At 39.9% G+C, this 18900-nt stretch overlaps 1 protein-coding gene across 1 annotated transcript in view; it reads left to right on the top strand.

Annotated features, from left to right (window-relative positions):
- The window catches only part of LOC114641370 (E3 ubiquitin/ISG15 ligase TRIM25-like), a 34320-nt gene extending 15701 nt beyond the window's left edge, over positions 1-18619 (top strand). Inside the window, exons 5-7 of the mRNA XM_051926732.1 lie at positions 6991-7147; positions 15095-15473; positions 18610-18619. Of these exons, the coding sequence (XP_051782692.1) occupies positions 6991-7147; positions 15095-15473; positions 18610-18619 (546 nt within the window). The remainder of the gene's footprint in view (positions 1-6990; positions 7148-15094; positions 15474-18609) is intronic.
- Positions 18620-18900: the final 281 nt, after the last annotated feature.

Raw genomic sequence — 18900 nt, 5'->3', positions numbered from 1 at the left:
TTGTACCAATATTATGTTTAAAGGCCAGAACTAAATAAAATAAAAACTTACATTTCAAACACAGAACTAAATAAAAGTACAAATTGTTGACTCCACTGAATACTTGAACAAAATAAAAATTAATTTTATAAAATAAACTAAAAACTAAAACTACATTTAATATCAGAACTGAAATATCACTGCAGCCAGCTCCTGACAGACTGCATGGTCCCAGGTTTGTGGACTGCCCAGCTAATTAGTGAGTTCCGCCATATCAGCCCCCCATTGCTAAGAGGTCCACGCAGCCCTCTGATCTCCATAGACTAACACAGTCTGGAGAGTGGGGTGTACTGAAGAGTGTGTGACTTTCAGCATGCCACTCTTATAGGATGCCACATTTCAAACAAGTTGGTTTGCTAAATTTCTTAGTCAAGTGGAAGTGTGAAGTGGACATGTCTAAGAGCAAAGTGGTAGAACACAAAAGATCTGTGATTGCCAAATGTAAGGCACATACACGTCATCGGTCTCTGGTTGCAGCACTCACCATTGAATTCCAAACTCCCAACATCAACATCTGCAGGGCGGCACGGTGGCGCACTGGTGGCGCTGCTGCCTCGCAGTTAGGAGACCCATCTGGGTTCTCTTCCCAGGTCCTCCCTGCGTGGAGTTTGCATGTTCTCCCCGTGTCTGCGTGGGTTTCCTCCCACAGTCCAAAGACATGCAGGTTAGATGCATTGGCCATCCTAAATTGTCCCTAGTGTATGCTTGGTGTGTGTGTGTGTGTGTGCCCTGCGGTGGGCTGGCGCCCTGCCCAGGGTTTGTTTCCTGCCTTGTGCCCTGTGTTGCTTGGGATTGGCTCCAGCAGACCCCCGTGACCCTGCAGTTAGGATATAGTGGGTTGGATAAAGGATGGATGGATGGATGGATGGTTATATGTGTTTGTTGCTGGGTATAACTCAGTAAAGTGTATTTAAATTAGGTCTTCATAATTATTGTATTTTATTCAAGGACACTGTAATAGCCTAATATAAGGCATGCAACTCCTGGGTCATTAAAAAATACAAAATGAGCTGACCAGTTAGGAGACCTGGGTTCGCATCCCGGGTCCTCCCTGCGTGGAGTTTGCATGTTCTCCCCGTGTCTGCATGGGTTTTCTCCCACAGTCCAAAGACATGCAGGTTAGGTGCATTGGCGTTGCTAAATTGTCCCTAGTGTGTGCTTGGTGTGTGTGTGTGTGTGTGTGTGTGTGTGTGTGTGTGCGCCTTATGGTGGGCTGGCATCCTGCCAAAAAATAAATAAATAAATAAAGGAATCAACATCAGCACGGAAACAGTTTCTCATAGAGCGCCATTAAATCCACGCGCACTACCAAGAGCCAGCTGGAGTGGTGTAATGCCCACCACCATTGGACATGGAAACGTTTTCTGGAGTGATAAATTATGCTTCACAATCTGGCAGTCTGCTTGGCGAATCTGGTTTGGTGGATGCCACCTGGTAATAGTCTGGAGAAGGTCAAAAGAGAAATGTTGTGGAAGAACTTGACTGGCCTGCACAGGGCTGACTCGACTCCACTGAACATTTTTGGGATAAGCCTCCAGCATCCAGGCCGATGTTTTTTTAAGGCTTTTGTGGGTGAATTGAAGCAAATCGTGGCAGCCTTGTTAATGCCTATGGGTTTGGAATGATACTGCAGCTAACACATATGGGTGTGACGTGTGGGTGCCCATATTCTTTTGGCCATGTAGTGTATACAGTACACACAACATGGACACCATATCAGCCACCTTCTCAGTAGCCTTTTGTCTGGTTGAAGATGGTGATCGGTCTAAAAGTCTCTCTTGTCAGTGTCACTTCCTAGCTGCAGACCTACCATGGTATAATTAAACTGATGAGATTTCTTTGCGCTTTTCTAAGTCATTGTGTTACTTTTTATTAGCTTCATCTGACATCTACCTGTATAAAAAGGAGCACTTAACTTAAAGGGCCCATTCGCGATGAAAGCATTTTTCTATCAATTTAGCACTTCGCCAGAACTCTCTAAAAATGCCATTGTGTTCAAAGACGCCTGTTCACACCAAAGTGATCTCGCAGTGAGATGCATGCAGCAGTTTTCAAGTGTTTTCCGCCATTGAAATCAGTGACACCACTCATGAAACACTGGTCAAAGAAAACAAAAGAGGCGTTTTTCAGGAAGTCACTGCACTGCAACCCATTGAAACGGGTAGGACAAAAGTGACAGCTATTGACAGTGAGGTCAAGTATGCATATACCTTGAAATCAAGTGACAAGAACTCCACAAAGGTTCTAGTTACACATGTAGTTTTAGTCAGGTTAAAGTTTAGCACGGATGTTTTGATAGATAGGCAGAGTGGTAGCACTGAGCTGGCATTCCCTCCTTACAGTGCCAGCTCGTAGGGGTTTGCGGTGTCTCTTCTCTTCTTGGAATTCTGTATTAATCGCTGTTAATGAGTGTTTTAAGTGGTGTATTATTACTTGCTTTAATGCTGAATACAGGAAATGCACCGCTAATACTTTTTAATTATGTAAATATGTTTAGTTCTTTGTGTAGTAAATGCCATCCATGTCCTTATTTCATTTGTGCACTAGTTGCTGTGAGACCAGATCACACCATTTCAAAATTTCTTTATCAAAATAACTGAATTCACTTTAAACAAATTCTATAAAAAAGGTTCCTGATTCTGAATTTTCAAAAGAACGAGAACAACATTAGATCACTCTAGACAAGAACAGGCCATTCAGTCCAACAAAGCTCACCAGTCCTAACCACTTAATCAAGTCGAGTTTTGAAAGTCCCCAACGTCTTACTGTCTACCACACTACTTGGTAGCTCAATCCAAGTGTCTATCGTTCTTTCCATCCATCCATCCATTAGCCAACCAGCTATATCCTAACTACAGGGTCACAGGGGTCTGCTGGAGCCAATCCAGGCCAACACAGGGCACAAGGCAGGAAACAAACTGCGGGCAGGGCGCCAGCCCACCGTAGGGCACACACACACCAAGCACACACTAGGGACAATTTAGAATCGCCAATGCACCCAACCTGCATGTCTTTGGACTGTGGGAGGAAACCAGAGTACCCGGAGGAAACCTATCATTCTTTGTGTAAAGAAAAACTTCCTAATGTTTGTGTGACATTTCCTCTTAACAAGTTTCCAACTGTGTCCCCGTGTTCTCGATGAACTCATTTTAGAATAACAGTCTCGATCCACTGCACTAATTCCCTTCATAATTTTAAACCCTTCAGTCAGGTCACCTCTTAATCTTCTTTTCCTTAAACTGTAAAGGATCAGCTCTTTTAATCTTCTCTCATAACTCAACCCCTGTAGCCCTGAATCAGCCTAGTCGCTCTTCTCTGGACCTTCTCTAGTGCTGCTATGTCCTTTTTGTAGCCTGGAGACCAAAACTGCACACAGGTCTCCAGATGAGGCCTCACCAGTGTGTTATAAAGGTTGAGCAGAACCTCCTGTGACTTGTACTCCATACATCAAGGCGCTATATAACCTGACATTCTGTTAGCCTTCTTAGGAACACAGGGTGATGTGTAAGAGTGGAGGAAGGTGCACACAGGTGGACGACATCCTATGTAGGAGATAGATTAGAGACTGTGAGGTGGTGGCAGGGGATAGTGCAGCTAGATAGACAGCATCGATGGGTGGTATGCAGGATGAATGTTGAGGTGTAAAAGAGGAAGAAAGTGGAACCAAGAATCAGATTGTGGAAGTTGAAAGAGGAAGACTATTGTGTAATAGCAGTAACAGTGCACTGCACGATAAAGTGCAGTGAATACACGTGGCCTGAGCATTCCTAGTTTTCATGTTCTCTGTACGTTATTCATTTGCTCAGAGGTTGATGCGCTTCCTGTTTCCTGAGCAGCTCTTCTTCTCTCCACCCTAGTGGCCCACTTCTTCTCTTCTTGAATCGGCATCTTTCCACATTTAAACTGATGAAGTCCGTGTTTGTGTTGCAATTACTTAGTACGTTTTCTTTAATTTTTCACTTAAGCTGGCTCTTAAGTCTTCAGTCTGCCTCAAGAATGATTTAAGATATGAAGAGGTAGGGGAAGTAACGGCGAAGGTGGTAAGGATGAGAATGGCGCCCGTACGCATGAGCCACATGTCCGCCCTGCTGGCCGCTGCCAAGAATTTATTCTACAATAAAATTAAAATAAAAAGAGAAATAACCGAAAGTGGGTAGTAGATGTCATGTAGTATAAGTGTACCAAATTTCAGGTCAATAGGTCAAATGGTTTGCGAGCTACAGATGATTTAAAATCCTGGACAGACAAACGGAAGTCTACTGTAGCGTAGGAAATATAAAGATTCAGAGAGGAAGTGAGGCAGGGGATTGGTGGTGATGAAGACAGGATAGATGATGGGAACACCAGAGCTGAAGTAGTGCTAGCAATGTGCTTGGTCTTAATACCTGGACAAGGGAACAAAGATGGAGAGTCTAGGTGGTGGAATGATGAAGTACAGGACAGCATAAGGAGGAAGAGATTAGCAAAAAAGAGTTGGAATAACCAGAGAGACGACAAAAGCAGACAGCAAGGTGAAGGGAGAGGTGCTGAGGGGCTAAGGAAAAGGCGTACGTATGTCGAGCTATATGAGAAGCTGGACACAAAGGAAGGAGAAAAGCCAATTGGCCAGGCAGAGGGACTGAGCGATGAAAGCCATGCCACAGGTCAGGGTGATTAAGCATACAGATGGCAATCTGCTGAAAAGTGGGTTGAGTGTGTTAAAAAGGTGGAAGGAGTACTTTGAAGGACCTGTGAATATAGAAAATGAGAAGGAGTGTGTAGATTGGATGAAGTGGAGGTCGAACTTATGAAGAGGATGAAAAGTGGAAGAGCAGTTGGCCCAAACATATATACCAGTGGAGGCATGGAGAGCTTTAGGTGAGATGGCAACTAGATTGTTGAACAAAATGAGAAGATGTCTGAGGAATGGAAAAGAAGTATATGAGTATCCATTTTCAAGAATAAGGGAGATGTGCAGAGCTGCAGTAGCTACAGGGGTATAAAGTTGATCAGCCACACCATGAAGATAAGGGAACGCGTGATGGATACTCAGCTGGAAGGAGAGGTGGTGACCTGTGAGCAACAATACGGTTTCTTGCCAGGAAAGAGTATAGCAGATGAAATGTTTGCTTTTAGAATGTTGATGGAGAAATAAAGAGAAGGTCAGAAGGAATTGTGGACACAGAGAAACCATATGACAAGGTGCAAAGAGGGGAGTTGTGGTACCGTGTGAGGAAGCCGGAAGTAGCAGAAAAATATGAGAGGGTGGTGCAGGATACGTATGAGGATAGTGTGACTGCGGTGAGGTGTGCGGTACAAATGACAAGCTGGTTCAAGGTGAGAGTGGGATTACATCAAGGATCTGCTATGAGCCCTTCTCTGTTTGCAATGGTGACGGACTTTGATGTTCACGGATGACATCGTGATCTGTAATGAGCGTAGACAGCAGGCTGAGGCAAATCTGGAGAGGTGGAGAACAAGGGAATGAAAGTCAGTAAGAGACGGAGTACATGAGCCTGAATGACACGGGAGGTGGTGGAAGGGTACGACTGCAAAGAGAAGAGGTGATGAATGTTGTCAAACTTAAAGATTTGGGTTCAAAAATCCAAAGCAACGGAGAGGGTGGCAGAGTAGAAGCGAGTGCAGGCAGGGTGGAATCTGTGGAGAAGAGTGGCAGGAGTGGTTTGTGATGGAAGATTTTCTGCATGAGTGAAAGGGAAGGTCTGTAAAACAGTAGTGAGAGCAAGCCATGTTGGATGGTTTGGAAATGGTGTCAGGGATGAAAAGACAGGAGGCAGAGCTGGAAGTGGCAGAGGTGAAGATGGTACAATTTTAGCTTGGAGTAACGAGAGTAAGGGAGGATTAGGAATGAGAGGGACAATACAGATAACGAGAGTTTGGTGACAAAGTGAGAGAAGCAAGATTGAGATGGTTTGGGAGAGGAGAGATGAGGGCTACATTGGCACAAGAATGTTGAGGATGGAACCGCCAGGCAAGAGGAAAAGGGGAAGGCCAAAGAGGAGGTTTATGGATGTGGTGAGGGAGGACATGAAGACAGTCGATGTGGCAGGAAATGATGTGAAAGACAGGGAGAGAGGTAGAGACGGATGATCCACAGTGGCGACTGCTAAATGGAAGAAGCAAAAATATGGAAGTGACCCAAAACTGGACCCCTCAGCCCATGTATTACAACACATATATGAGGATAGCGTCTGTTGAGTGTTTTGGAGTTTACCGCTGTACTTCCTCACTAGCAGTCTTTTTGGGTTTGTTTGAGATATAACACAAAGTTTTATCACGTGCTTACATGCTTTATTGACACCGATGTGTAATCCTGGAATGTTTCAGGTTGCTTCACACAGAGTCCAGAATTGTTCTCATTGACACCTTTAGCTGCAGAACTGGGCAAACTCGATATGTCACAACGTCTGTGCTCACCAGGATTAAAAGCACAAACGTCAGAGAAGACATTCTTGAAACAATCTTTCTGCAAAATGGAAATGATGTTAATATTTGCAAAATGCTTCTTTGAAAACCCTGGAAAAAATCCCTGAAAAATGTTTGAAAAACCCTCGTAAAGCACCCAAAACACCTTGAAAAACGTATCATTACAGAGCTTGAGAAATGCTAAACAAATCTGGAAGTGTGAACGGGCCCAAATTCTTCTTAAACTCCTTACACCATAACGTCTTGTCTTGTGTGCTTAGTCAATTCTGCACCCTCAGTCCCCTCATTTACAGTCTGATGGCTCACCTCTCAGGCATTAAGAGATTATTAAAAGTCAGGGACGATAAGAACTGTTGCGAAACTACACTGAAGTATGCTCACATAAAAGTGCAATACATGAACAAAATATCATCGCCCATTTAACCAGGCTGGCTGTCCACCAACACAGATCCCTTAAACCAGAAGAGCTTCTCTTAACAAACCTTTCTTTTATTTCTCCATGTCCTCTCTTCTCTCCTGATGCAGGCCTTCTCATCTCGCTGTGTCCTTCCTCCTGAAGAAGACTCGCTCAGCTTCGATGTCACTGTGAACTTCTCTTCTGAGGACCTGAGAAAGGAGCTGTCATGTATGAAGAAGAGTCTGGAGAAGATCAGCCAGTGGGGCATAATGACATTGACGTCAGGTACAGTGTCTGTTCATTTTGTGTCTGTTGTTAAAGTCTATTAAAAGGACCAGACCGATGTCGAGGGAGCACTGAGAGTTGATGAAGAAGGCCTGCTCTTTAACATGTGTCTATTGGCTTTTGCTGTTAAAAGATGTTTTATTATGTATAGCGCCTTTTACAGTGACTAGCTGAATGATATTTCAGTTCTGATATTAATTGTAGTTTTAGTTTTTATTTTATTTTATAAAATTAATTTTTATTTTTATTTCGTCCTAGCTTTCAGTGAAGTCAACAATTTTTATTTAGTTCTGTGTTTAAAAATTTAGATTTTATTTTATTTAGTCCTGGCCTTTTTACATAATATTGGTACAATTTTAGTTTTTTATTTCTGTTGTAAGACCACAAATGCTGGCCTTCACATATTTCAATGCTTCAGTCATCAAAATACCCTCCCAGTTCACAATGCCCAGTTAAACACGGCCTGACTATCGATGATCAAACAGATGAAGTGGCCTAAGGAGTGTAGTCAGCAAGATCAACTGTTTCAACCCAAGACACCAGTCTGTGCAAACACGTTACTGTTAAGCTTTAAACAAGCGTGCATTTCGAGAGATTTGTTTATGTTGCAACGACATCCATTGCAGATATTCACTTGTGATGCAGGTGTAGAGATGAGGTCCTCGGCACCAACAGAATGTATGCTGATGATTTCTGCTGCCAGTACTGAAGTGCAGTGACGTGCGGTGAGGTTCATGGCTGGTGACTCCTTCAGAGTCAGAGTTATAGATACATGAACCCCACATTGCCTACTGGTTATGTTTCACATCTCCTCAGCATACGTAAGGTACGCATTTAGTTACATTTATAGCGGATAGAGAGAGCGCATTTGCTCCTCACCCTTCAGGTGTTCTCAGTTTGACGTTGCAATTCCACAATTCACACTCATTCAATACAAATGAAAGTACAGAGTGGTGTACAAAAAAAAATGGATTTCAATTTTGACCTTAATTGAAATATTTAGTTCTTTTTAAAAGCTTTAAATTCTGATACTTTAATTCATTTTAATACCGACTGTTCATCAAAAGGATAACAAGAAAAACAAGAGAATATTTTATTTAAGGTCAAAATTTAGTTTTTAAATATTGGATTGTTTTTTTCTTAGTCTGATCCCATTTTTTATAAAATTGAAAACCGTTTATGGTCTTAGCTTTATTTGTAAATGAAGTCCATGCGCCTATCCTTCTCCACGAAAGTCTCCATCCTCCTTATTTTCCTTTAGTTTTAAAAATCTTAATCTTCCATTTTGGCAGTCAGTCGGAACAAAAAATGAAAATAAATGGAGCGCTGCAGTGCACGTGATTTTCTGATGTCGCTAACTTATCGGCGGTAGAAGAACAGCAGCAACGTGCACCTGATGGGCTCACATGCGCCCCCTTCGGTGCAGCACGTTACTGTCTGCCTCACTCGCCTTGTGCCTTCTCACTACGGTTTTATGTGAGATCAGCGAGACTAAACATGTCACACACATTCATTACAGATATTAGCCAGACTGTGGAAAGTCAGGGTGTATAATAAACGTGTCTACAAGCCTTATATTGGCAACATACAGAGAGACACGCGCCAATTGCAGGTATTAACCTCATCAGTGTGTGAGGGAGAGCGCAGTCCGAGGTGAGGCTCTTCTTGTTGCTATCGCACCTCACGTTTCTCCCGAGTATTTCATCAGGAAATGTGCAAATTCAGCAATTTTGACTTTAAAATAATCAAAATTATTGGGATCATAGAGAAAACACATTCATAGCACAGACCAGTGGACAAATGTATTTTATGTTATCACTATTAGTTTTTGTTTTTACTTTTCATGCCTCTCCTGACCACATGTCCCTGTACTGAAGTGCAGTCCTGGTGCCAGAGAAGTGCTGGACTTCCACTAAGCTCTGATCCAGCTGGTCCTGCACTGAAACTCTGAGACTCTTTTCTTCTTCTCGCATGCTACATTTCCTTCTATTATCACCTGCGCTGTTATTAAAGTATTTCCACACGTTATTTTCTCGCTTTCTCCCTGTAAACATCTGTGCAAAACTCGCCATCATCAACCACATGTGCTTACTGCTTACTGCAAATTAAATGTGCTCAACAAACAAACAACGGTCCTTTATGGAAGTTGCACCACGTGACTACAAGTGAACCCAAGTCACAAGATCACTGCATAGTGAACAGCACAACGTAACTGAATGCTCAGGGCGGCTGAACCGGATTGAACGAAAATGCTATTCCTGTTTATCTCGTTTTAACTCCATCTTCATCCTCGTTTTAGTTTATTCACATACCACTATTTTTTATATTCATTTAGTTTTAGTTTCTCTGTTTGCCTTAATTTCTGTTCTCGTTCTTGTAAAATGAAAAACAATTATTTTAGTTTGAGTTCTTGTTTTCTTGATGATCACAGTCTAATAGCAAACAGTTGCTTTTCCCATTTCTTTTCTCTTCTTCATTGGCCATTTGCAGATGTCACTTTCAATTAATATATCAGCTGTTTTTCTGTAGGTTGATCACACTTAATTATACTGTATTTATACATTTTTCAAAAAAATCTTTTTTTATTTACAATTACCAAAGAAAAGTGTAATTCTATAAAGAAAGCAGCTGTTTGTGCGTTGTTGTTATTCCATCATGTTTTGTTCTTGAGCTGCTTGTCATTTTGTGTTTTATTTTAAGCTCCAATTTTCACCCTCCAGACTCCTGAACCTTGGAGAAGAGCAGAGTTTTTACAATGTGAGTTTGTGCTTTGATTAAATGGATTATGACAATTGAAATCATTTCTCTGTTAAAATCCCAGACAGGCTTATGATATGAAAGTGTAGCCATCAGAAAGAGCGGTGAGAGTGTTGAGTGACTGATGAGATGAGAGTGAAAGGAGCATTATGGGATAGAAAGGTTCAGGACAGAGAAGCACCAAAGCAGTCTGTTAGGTGTAAATCTCTTCAAGTGTCAAGTGAGCTCTTAGGAAGTTAAAGCACAAAAAGAGCAAATGAAATCCTGCCGACTATGCTAAGTCCTCCTGTCATACAAGTGCAACCTCTAGTGTTCTTTTTGTCCACTCCAAATTAGTTTTTTTTTTCCTTTTCTGTTTTCTATTGTCTCCTTCCTGTGTGTGATTTTATTAGCTCATTCTCATATAATTATAATTTTAAAGATGATAATAATTTCTTTATATAGAACATTGTATTCATTAAAAGCAGCTAAAAAACTTTGATTGTGAATACATATACAGTAGATAATTGATGTTAAAATATACAACATGATACTGTTAATGAAAATGACAGACATTCCAGTAAGCTGAGTGCTCATTTCCAGGACACACTGAGTCCATGTGACATTTTCCTCACTGACTCATCCTCAGGCCACTTTACATGTTTACTGACAAGTTCCTTCTCAAATTAATTTGTGAACAGCGACCGATGGTCTTCACTGACTGATTCATTCAGGGAAGCAGACCATCATGGTCACAGAACCCAGATTCTGCACTGTCCTTAAGGCAGGGCTCACAGAGCCACAATCAGACATGGCCAATTTAGACTTGGACATCTATGGGATGTCAGATGAAAACCAGAGTGACACTTGGAGAACATGCAGAACTGACAAAGTAGACAAGTGGACGCCATCATTAAAGCTGAAAAGCTGAATCTGTGCGGCCACAGCTCCAACCGCTTGCCCATCATGTTGTTCTGAATCGAGTTTTTCAAAGTTCAGTTCCATCTTTACATTCCTTATTATTTTGAACCCATGTCTTTTGATTTTAGAGGTCTTTCTATTAACTAAATCATCTCCCTTGATGACCAAATAGCTTCCGCTCACTCCATGAGGATTTGTTTAATGAACTGCACATCTCTCAGCATTCAATGGCCATCTTGTTTACTGGCAGTCAGAAGTTTATGACAATTCTTCACAAACATTTCATTCTCAAGCAGTTATTTTTTATTTTCATATTCCACGTGGCCCTGATCAGAGTGGCAGCTCCTAAATATTTAGCAGGCCACTGGAAATGAATGAATGAAAGACTGGGAATACAGAGGCACATAGGGGACTTGAGGGTGAACAGAAAAAGAAAGAGAGCAATGCTATTTCTATTTTATCCCTTATACCCCAATAACCGCTAGTACCAACACAATTTGCTCCACAGCTGTATCATTTGGCAACAATATGAAATCCACATCAAAGCTATCATATGTGACAATCCACTAATTTAACCCAAGATAACAAAATGTCAAAAAAAGTTCAGAAGCATTATTTGTATGGCCAAATAGTAAACGTTGTGAACTGGAATGTTAAGGGTCTCAATCATGAATTAAAGAGAAAGAAGGTACTCTCGCATTTAATAAGTCTAAATGCCAATATAGTATTTTTACAGGAGGCTCAGTTATTAAGCAAGGACCAATTTTGGTTGCAAAAAGAGTGATCTGGTCAAGTTTTTCACACTAGCTATACAAAGAAAACTAGGGGTGTGGGAATCTTAATAGACAGAATTTTTCCACTTGTAGTGTCAGATGTAATATTTGATTGAGTAGGACGTCATGGTGTCGGTCAATTTATCTAATACTTAAATGATTTTAATTAATATCTATGCACCTAACATGGACGATACAGCTTTCTTCCAAAATGTAGTTGCATCTCTCCCTAATGTGGACACTCACAAAATTATAATGGCCCAAGACTTTTAATTGTACTTTAAATCCAGTCATGGATACTTCCTCACATACAAAGGCGATAGCATCTGATTGCACAAGGACAACAGTTTGTAACAGATCTTAACTTATCAGACCCATGGAGGTTCTTAAATCCCAACTCCTTCTTCTCACTCGTACATCATTTATTTGATTATTTCCTCATACATAATCATTTTTTGCCCACTATCAAATCTTGTAAGTATGATGCTATTATTATCTTTGATCATGCCCCTCTGATCATGGAGCTTAAATTACTGTGTTCAACACACTCATCTTGTAGCTGGCATCTTAACCCCCTGTCATTAGCTGATGAGAACTGTACAGAATTCATATCCAAGTAAACTGATTATTTTCTTGAGACAAATGCATCATCAGAGTTCTCAGCAGGTATACTTTGGGAAACTCTGAAGGCATTTTTAAGAGGATAGATCATTTCATATCTTTCTCACAAAAATAAATCAGAAGCCAAGATGGTATCTTGAGTTAATCGGCGAAATCACTACAATAGATCTAGAATACTCCGTGTCTCCAAATGAGGCATTTTATAGGAAAAGACAGTTTTGCAATCACAATTTAACCACTTGACTACTAAAGAAAGGGAACACCTCATCTTTAAATCATGACATAATTATTATGAACACAGAGAGAATAGCAATAAGTTCTTGGCCCAACAAATCCACAAGCAGGAAGTCCGTAATGCAATAACAGCAATTTACAACACAGACAGAGATAAAATTATCGACCATAAAAATATAACTTAGGCATTTAGAGAGTACTATAAGTTCAGTTTAAAGAAGATAAGATACAATATAATGAGTTCTTTGATTCATTACAGATACCACAGCTAGATACTCTTAGTGCTGCGGAACTGAATAAATCTCTGAGCCTTTCAGAATTACTAGATGCTATAAACTCACTTCAAGGCAGCTGGTCCTGATGGCTACCCAGTGGAATTTTACACAACATTTTCAAATAAGTTAACTCGACTATTGTTACAGAAGCTAACAACAACAAAATTCGATCTCATACTTTTTGAAAAGAATTAACTACCACCTTTCCCAAAAAAAACAAGGACCTACTACAGTGTGCATCATACAGACCAATCTCTTTTCTGGAAAACAATGCTAAAATAATCTCAAGTTCTAACCAGGAGAAGCGAGAAAGTGCTTCCTTCTGTAAAATCACAAGACCAAACTGGATTTATTAAAGGCAGACATTTAACTTCTAACCTTCAATGTTTGTTTAATATAATATATTCACCCATTAAATTGAACTCCCCAGAGATCTTATTATCTTTAAATGCAGAAGAAGCATTTGATATGGCTGAATGGGATTACCTATTCACTACATTTCACAAATTTGGGTTTGGGCACGAACATACAGTATGTGCATGGATCAAACTTCTGTAGGCCAGTCCAGAAGCCTCAGTTCGTATTAACATTATGTCAGACCAGACAACTTCAAACTAGAATGTGGTACTTATGCCCCTTATCACCTTTGCTCTTTGCAATTGCCATTGAACTGTTGGCTGTATACTTTCGAGAAGCAATCAGAGATAAACGGGATTCTCAGAGATGGAGTTGAACATAAAATATCACTGTATGCAGATGATATGGTACTGTATATATCTGATCCATAAAATTCTGTGCCAGCAGTCCTAAAAGCATTAGCTAGATTTTCAAAAGATATCTGGACTTTAAATCAATTTGATAAAGGGTGCTTTTTCCCGTGAATTCTCCAAGCACGTAAGATTGGACTGGACACCTTCCCATTTATATTAGCACATCAGTTTAAATACTGAGGGGTAAACATTACAAGTAAACATAAAGGCTCTTTTTCAACAAAATTTTGCTGAATTCATGGAAAAAATGAAACAAGACGTGAGTAGATGATCTACCCTTTACCTTACTGTACATTAGCTGGGAGAATGAACATTGTTGAGAACACTGTCCTTCCCAAGCTGCTCTTCCTATTTCAGAGCATCCCCATATACATTAACAAATCATTTTTTTAGGAAATTAGACTCAATCATAACTTACTTCGTTGGGAATGTGAAATATCCACACATCCAAAGGGTGACCCTGCAATGACCTAAAGCAGGAGGGGGCATGGCCCTACCTAACTTTCAGTTTTATTACTGTATGGCAAATATACAAGCTATAAAGTCCTGGACATCCCTCTCTCATTTGTACCCATGTACGCCATCTTACTCCTACTGACTTCCATTCCCCTTCTCTACAGTGCGTACCTCCACCTCTCCAGGCTCACCTCTACTTGCTGTCTACTCACACTACACTGTATTGAAAGCGATTTTAACATAATATTGCCAAACCGGTTTCATCCCGTTCAGGCTGCATTGTTCTAAAGTCAGGTGCTCACACAGCCACAACCACACCAGGCCAATTCAGAGTCGCCAGTTAACCCAATATGCACATCTGTGGGAGGTATGACGAAAACCAGGAATGACACAAGTAGAACATTCAGACCTCACAAAAGACCAAGACTGGTCGCCGTATTCCAAGTTTTGCCAGTTCAGTTCCTCTTCTTCTCATTTCTTATTATTTTGAACCCGTGTCTTTTGATTTTAAAGTTCATAACCATTGAAAGGATCGTCTCCTTTAATGACCAAGTAGCTTCAGTTAACTCCATGATGATTTTCTTCATTAGCTGCACATCCCTCAGCACTCAACGTCCATCTTATTTACTGGCCAGTAAATCATCAAGCTCTCAGTCGTGAGTTTTACGACAATCTACTACAAATATTTTTCTTCTTTTCATTTTTGTTTTTATTGTCCTATTCCGTGTAGCCCTGACCTGCATTGGGAACCCTAAATGTTTAGTAGGCCCCTGGCAATGAAAGTGCAAAAGACTGAGAATTGGAGGAACAGAATGAGGATCAGTGGGTTTATTGCAAGGAAAGGAAAAATCAGTTTAGTGATGAAGTGTGACAGGGGACTGATTTTAAATGAAAGAGGTGGATAGTGACAATAAAAAGTGTCATTTAATAAAGCCAGCGGTTGGTGTGGACAGTCCATTAGAACTTGGGCCTTATGGTGGTTTATTGTAATTTCATCATTTTATTTTAAATTCCCACAGATTCTGTCCAATCAGATTACTGTCCACAGCACACATTTGAGTCTCGTTAGTGCAGCTCCTGATTGGTTCTTGTTAATTGTCTGTGCTGTGCCCCGCCCCCCAGTCCCTTTACACACTCACAGATTTTTCTGTCTCCTTGCAGACTTCTGTCCACTCACACTGGACATCAACACCACAAACAAACACCTCCATCTGTCTGAAGGGAACAAGAAGGTGACACGCAAGGAGACCGAGATCAAATATCCTGATCATCCTGATAGATTTGAGTGGTGTCCTCAAGTTCTGTGCAGAGAGGCTCTGACGGGGACTCGCTGCTACTGGGAAGTGGAGTGCAGTGGATGTTGTATGAGGATAGGAGTCACATATGAAGGACTGGGCAGGAATGAATGCTACTGGCAGTGTGGCCTTGGAGAGAATGAGGAGTCCTGGTGTTTGATATGTTCTAATAATAGCTACCACTCTGTGCAACACAACGACGTGCAGACTGAAGTCGACACGCCCTACAGCCCCAGATTAGGCGTGTATCTGGACTGGCCCGCTGGCTCTCTCTCGTTTTATAGCGTCTCTCACACAATGACCCTCCTGCACAGGCTCAACACCTCCTTCACTAAGCCCCTCTATCCAGGGTTTTGGCTTGGAATGGACGCCAGTATAACAATCTGCCCTCTGATGATGTCATGTGACCACTGACCAGTACCTCCACCGGTTACTTGATGCCACTGCATGATTGATTGATTGATTGATTGATTGATTGATTGATTGATTGACAGACAGATAGGAAAGACACTATAAGATAGATAGATAGATAGATAGATAGATAGATAGATAGATAGATAGATAGATAGACGAAAGACACTATATGATAGATAGATAGATAGATAGATAGATAGATAGATAGATAGATAGATAGATAGATAGATAGATAGATAGATAGATAGATAGATAGATAGGCACTATATATTAGATAGATAGACAAAAGGCACTATATATTAGATAGATAGACAAAAGGCACTATATATTAGATAGAAAGGCACTATATGATAGATAGATAGATAGATAGATAGATAGATAGATAGATAGATAGATAGATAGATAGATAGATAGATAGATAGATAGATAGATAGATAGGCACTATATATTAGATAGATAGACAAAAGGCACTATATATTAGATAGATAGACAAAAGGCACTATATATTAGATAGAAAGGCACTATATGATAGATAGATAGATAGATAGATAGATAGATAGATAGATAGATAGATAGATAGATAGATAGATAGATAGATAGATAGATAGATAGATAGGCACTATATATTAGATAGATAGACAAAAGGCACTATATATTAGATAGATAGACAAAAGGCACTATATATTAGATAGAAAGGCACTATATGATAGATAGATAGATAGATAGATAGATAGATAGATAGATAGATAGATAGATAGATAGATAGATAGATAGATAGATAGATAGATAGATAGATAGGCACTATATATTAGATAGATAGACAAAAGGCACTATATATTAGATAGATAGACAAAAGGCACTATATATTAGATAGAAAGGCACTATATGATAGATAGATAGATAGATAGATAGATAGATAGATAGATAGATAGATAGATAGATAGATAGATAGATAGATAGATAGATAGATAGAAAGGCACTATATGATAGATAGATAGATAGATAGATAGATAGATAGATAGATAGATAGATAGATAGATAGATAGATAGATAGATAGATAGATAGATATGAAAGGCACTATATATTAGATAGATAGATGAAAGGCACTATATAATAGATAGATAGATAGATAGATAGATAGATAGATAGATAGATAGATAGATAGATAGATAGATAGATAGATAGATAGATAGATAGATAGATAGATAGATAGATAGAATCTCTCTAAATAAAAGTAAATCTTGAGACGAGACTATTGCCAAGAGATTTTTTTCAAGTCCCGCCTCCTCTCCACCATTTCCAGTTCGCGGCCCACACCCTCTCACGGTCCTCTCACCTCTCACTGGTGTGAATCCTTTTCACAGACACAGTTCCTTCGCTCTCAGCTCTTATAAATTTGTATGTTTTCCTCACTTTCAGATCCCAATAAAAGAAGACGTATTATGTCCAAATCTTATTGAAGAAAAAATGAGCATACAGGCAATCCTAGCAGCGAGAAACGATGAAGTCAAACAAATTAATGTGAAAATTGTTGATCAGTTACACGGCAAATTGGTTAAATGCGTATCAATAGACTACACTGGAACAGTTGGTGGTGATGGTGCAGAAGATGAAAACATCGGCTTACAATATCCCATAGGATATCTACAAGCGTTAACATTGTCCAGTCTCCCACCTGCTGAATTGCTGTGGACAGAAGGATGAATCGTAATGTTATTGCGTAATTTCTGTCTGAGTGATGGGCTATGCAATAGGACAAGATTAGTTGTAATGAAAATTGGTTGAACAATTCTGACATGTAAAATTTTAACAGGCGACAACAAAGGTAATGTAGTCCATCTTCAGGGGATAACATGAGACACCAAAGGAGATCTTGATAGGCCTTTCATATTAAAACATTTACAGTTTCCCATTAGAATTGCTTTTGCTATGACGATTAACAAATCACAGGGACAAACATTCGAGAAAGCCAGTTTATTGATTAGTGAGAAAGAAGTGATATTCGCTCACGAGCAGTTATACGTCAAATCAAAGTTCAATGCGATATTGTCGAAAAGTTAATTCAAAAAATTGTTTTTACTGAAGTTTTACAGTAAAAGTGTAAGTTTAAAAAATATTTGTGTGTTAATTAAAAAAAAAAAGTATAATGTAACGAATACCTCTAACACAACATGATACAATTTTCTTTCAATTTATTATGTTTTACTATTTTTTATTATGGTTAATTACTCGCTGTAATGTAAAAAAGTTAGGTCTATTATGCAACATGTAACAATTCCCATGAAAATAACAATCGGTTTAAATTGTACATCCGCTTCCCCATACGTGATGGCATGTGGTGCCCACCAAGGGTTTGGAGAGCAAAGCAAGCAGCGGGCAGAGCCACCTAATATAAAATAAATTAAAATCTGGAATAGCTTACCGATAAAAATTTGCCAGGCTAATACGGTGGAGCACTTTAAAACCCCGTTATTTATTTTAAGATGGCTTTCTCATGGTGTTATTTTCGTGTAACCCTGAAATTTTGTGTATGCATTGTATTATCGTTTTTTCATGGCTCCACAATCCGTACTAATTCATTGTTTCTCTCTTGTTCTTTTTCCGGTTTTCTGTGAGATCTGCGCCACCCGATCAAAGCACTGGGCCACCCCTACACTGATGGATTGAAGGCCAGAGGTCCACATGAACATCATCATCATCGTCCTTTTAGAAGCCTGAAACCGCTGAGGACTGTTTGGGATCTTTGATGTTGGCTAGAATGCCCAGAGGGGGCTGGGTGGTCTCGTGGCCTGGACCCCCTGCAGATTTTGTTTTTTTCTCCAGCCGTCTGGAGTTTTTTTTTTGTTTTTTCTGTCCTCCCTGGCCATCGGACCTAACTTTATTCTTTGTTATTTAGTATTGCCTAATCTTATTTTAATATTTTGATAGTCTTGTAAAGCACTCTGAGTTGTTTTACTCCCTTTCAGACTCCGCTAGATCTGTAAATCACAGTTAATTCGGTCAGTGTGGACGCGAGTCGCACTCCTAGCATGGACTGCCAGATGTGTTTGCTGTGCAGTTTTTCGACCTTACTTAACGTGCCTAAAGTACGGCTGTATGGCCAAACTTTCAGAAATGAGCCTTAAACAGAACTTATTTTAAACAAGAGCTTCTCTGTAGTAGCAGTTTTCTCTGTTTTTGTGTGAACTGTTTTTTAAAATTTTACTAAAACTTTTAAAATGAAGATATTTGGTCTGTGGAATTATTTGTACACGTGT

Source organism: Erpetoichthys calabaricus, chromosome 4, assembly GCF_900747795.2.
Source record: "Erpetoichthys calabaricus chromosome 4, fErpCal1.3, whole genome shotgun sequence".
NCBI classification, from domain to species: domain Eukaryota; kingdom Metazoa; phylum Chordata; class Cladistia; order Polypteriformes; family Polypteridae; genus Erpetoichthys; species Erpetoichthys calabaricus.
The sequence above is the reverse complement of the archived record's forward strand: the minus strand, read 5'-3'. Positions and strand labels throughout refer to the sequence as shown.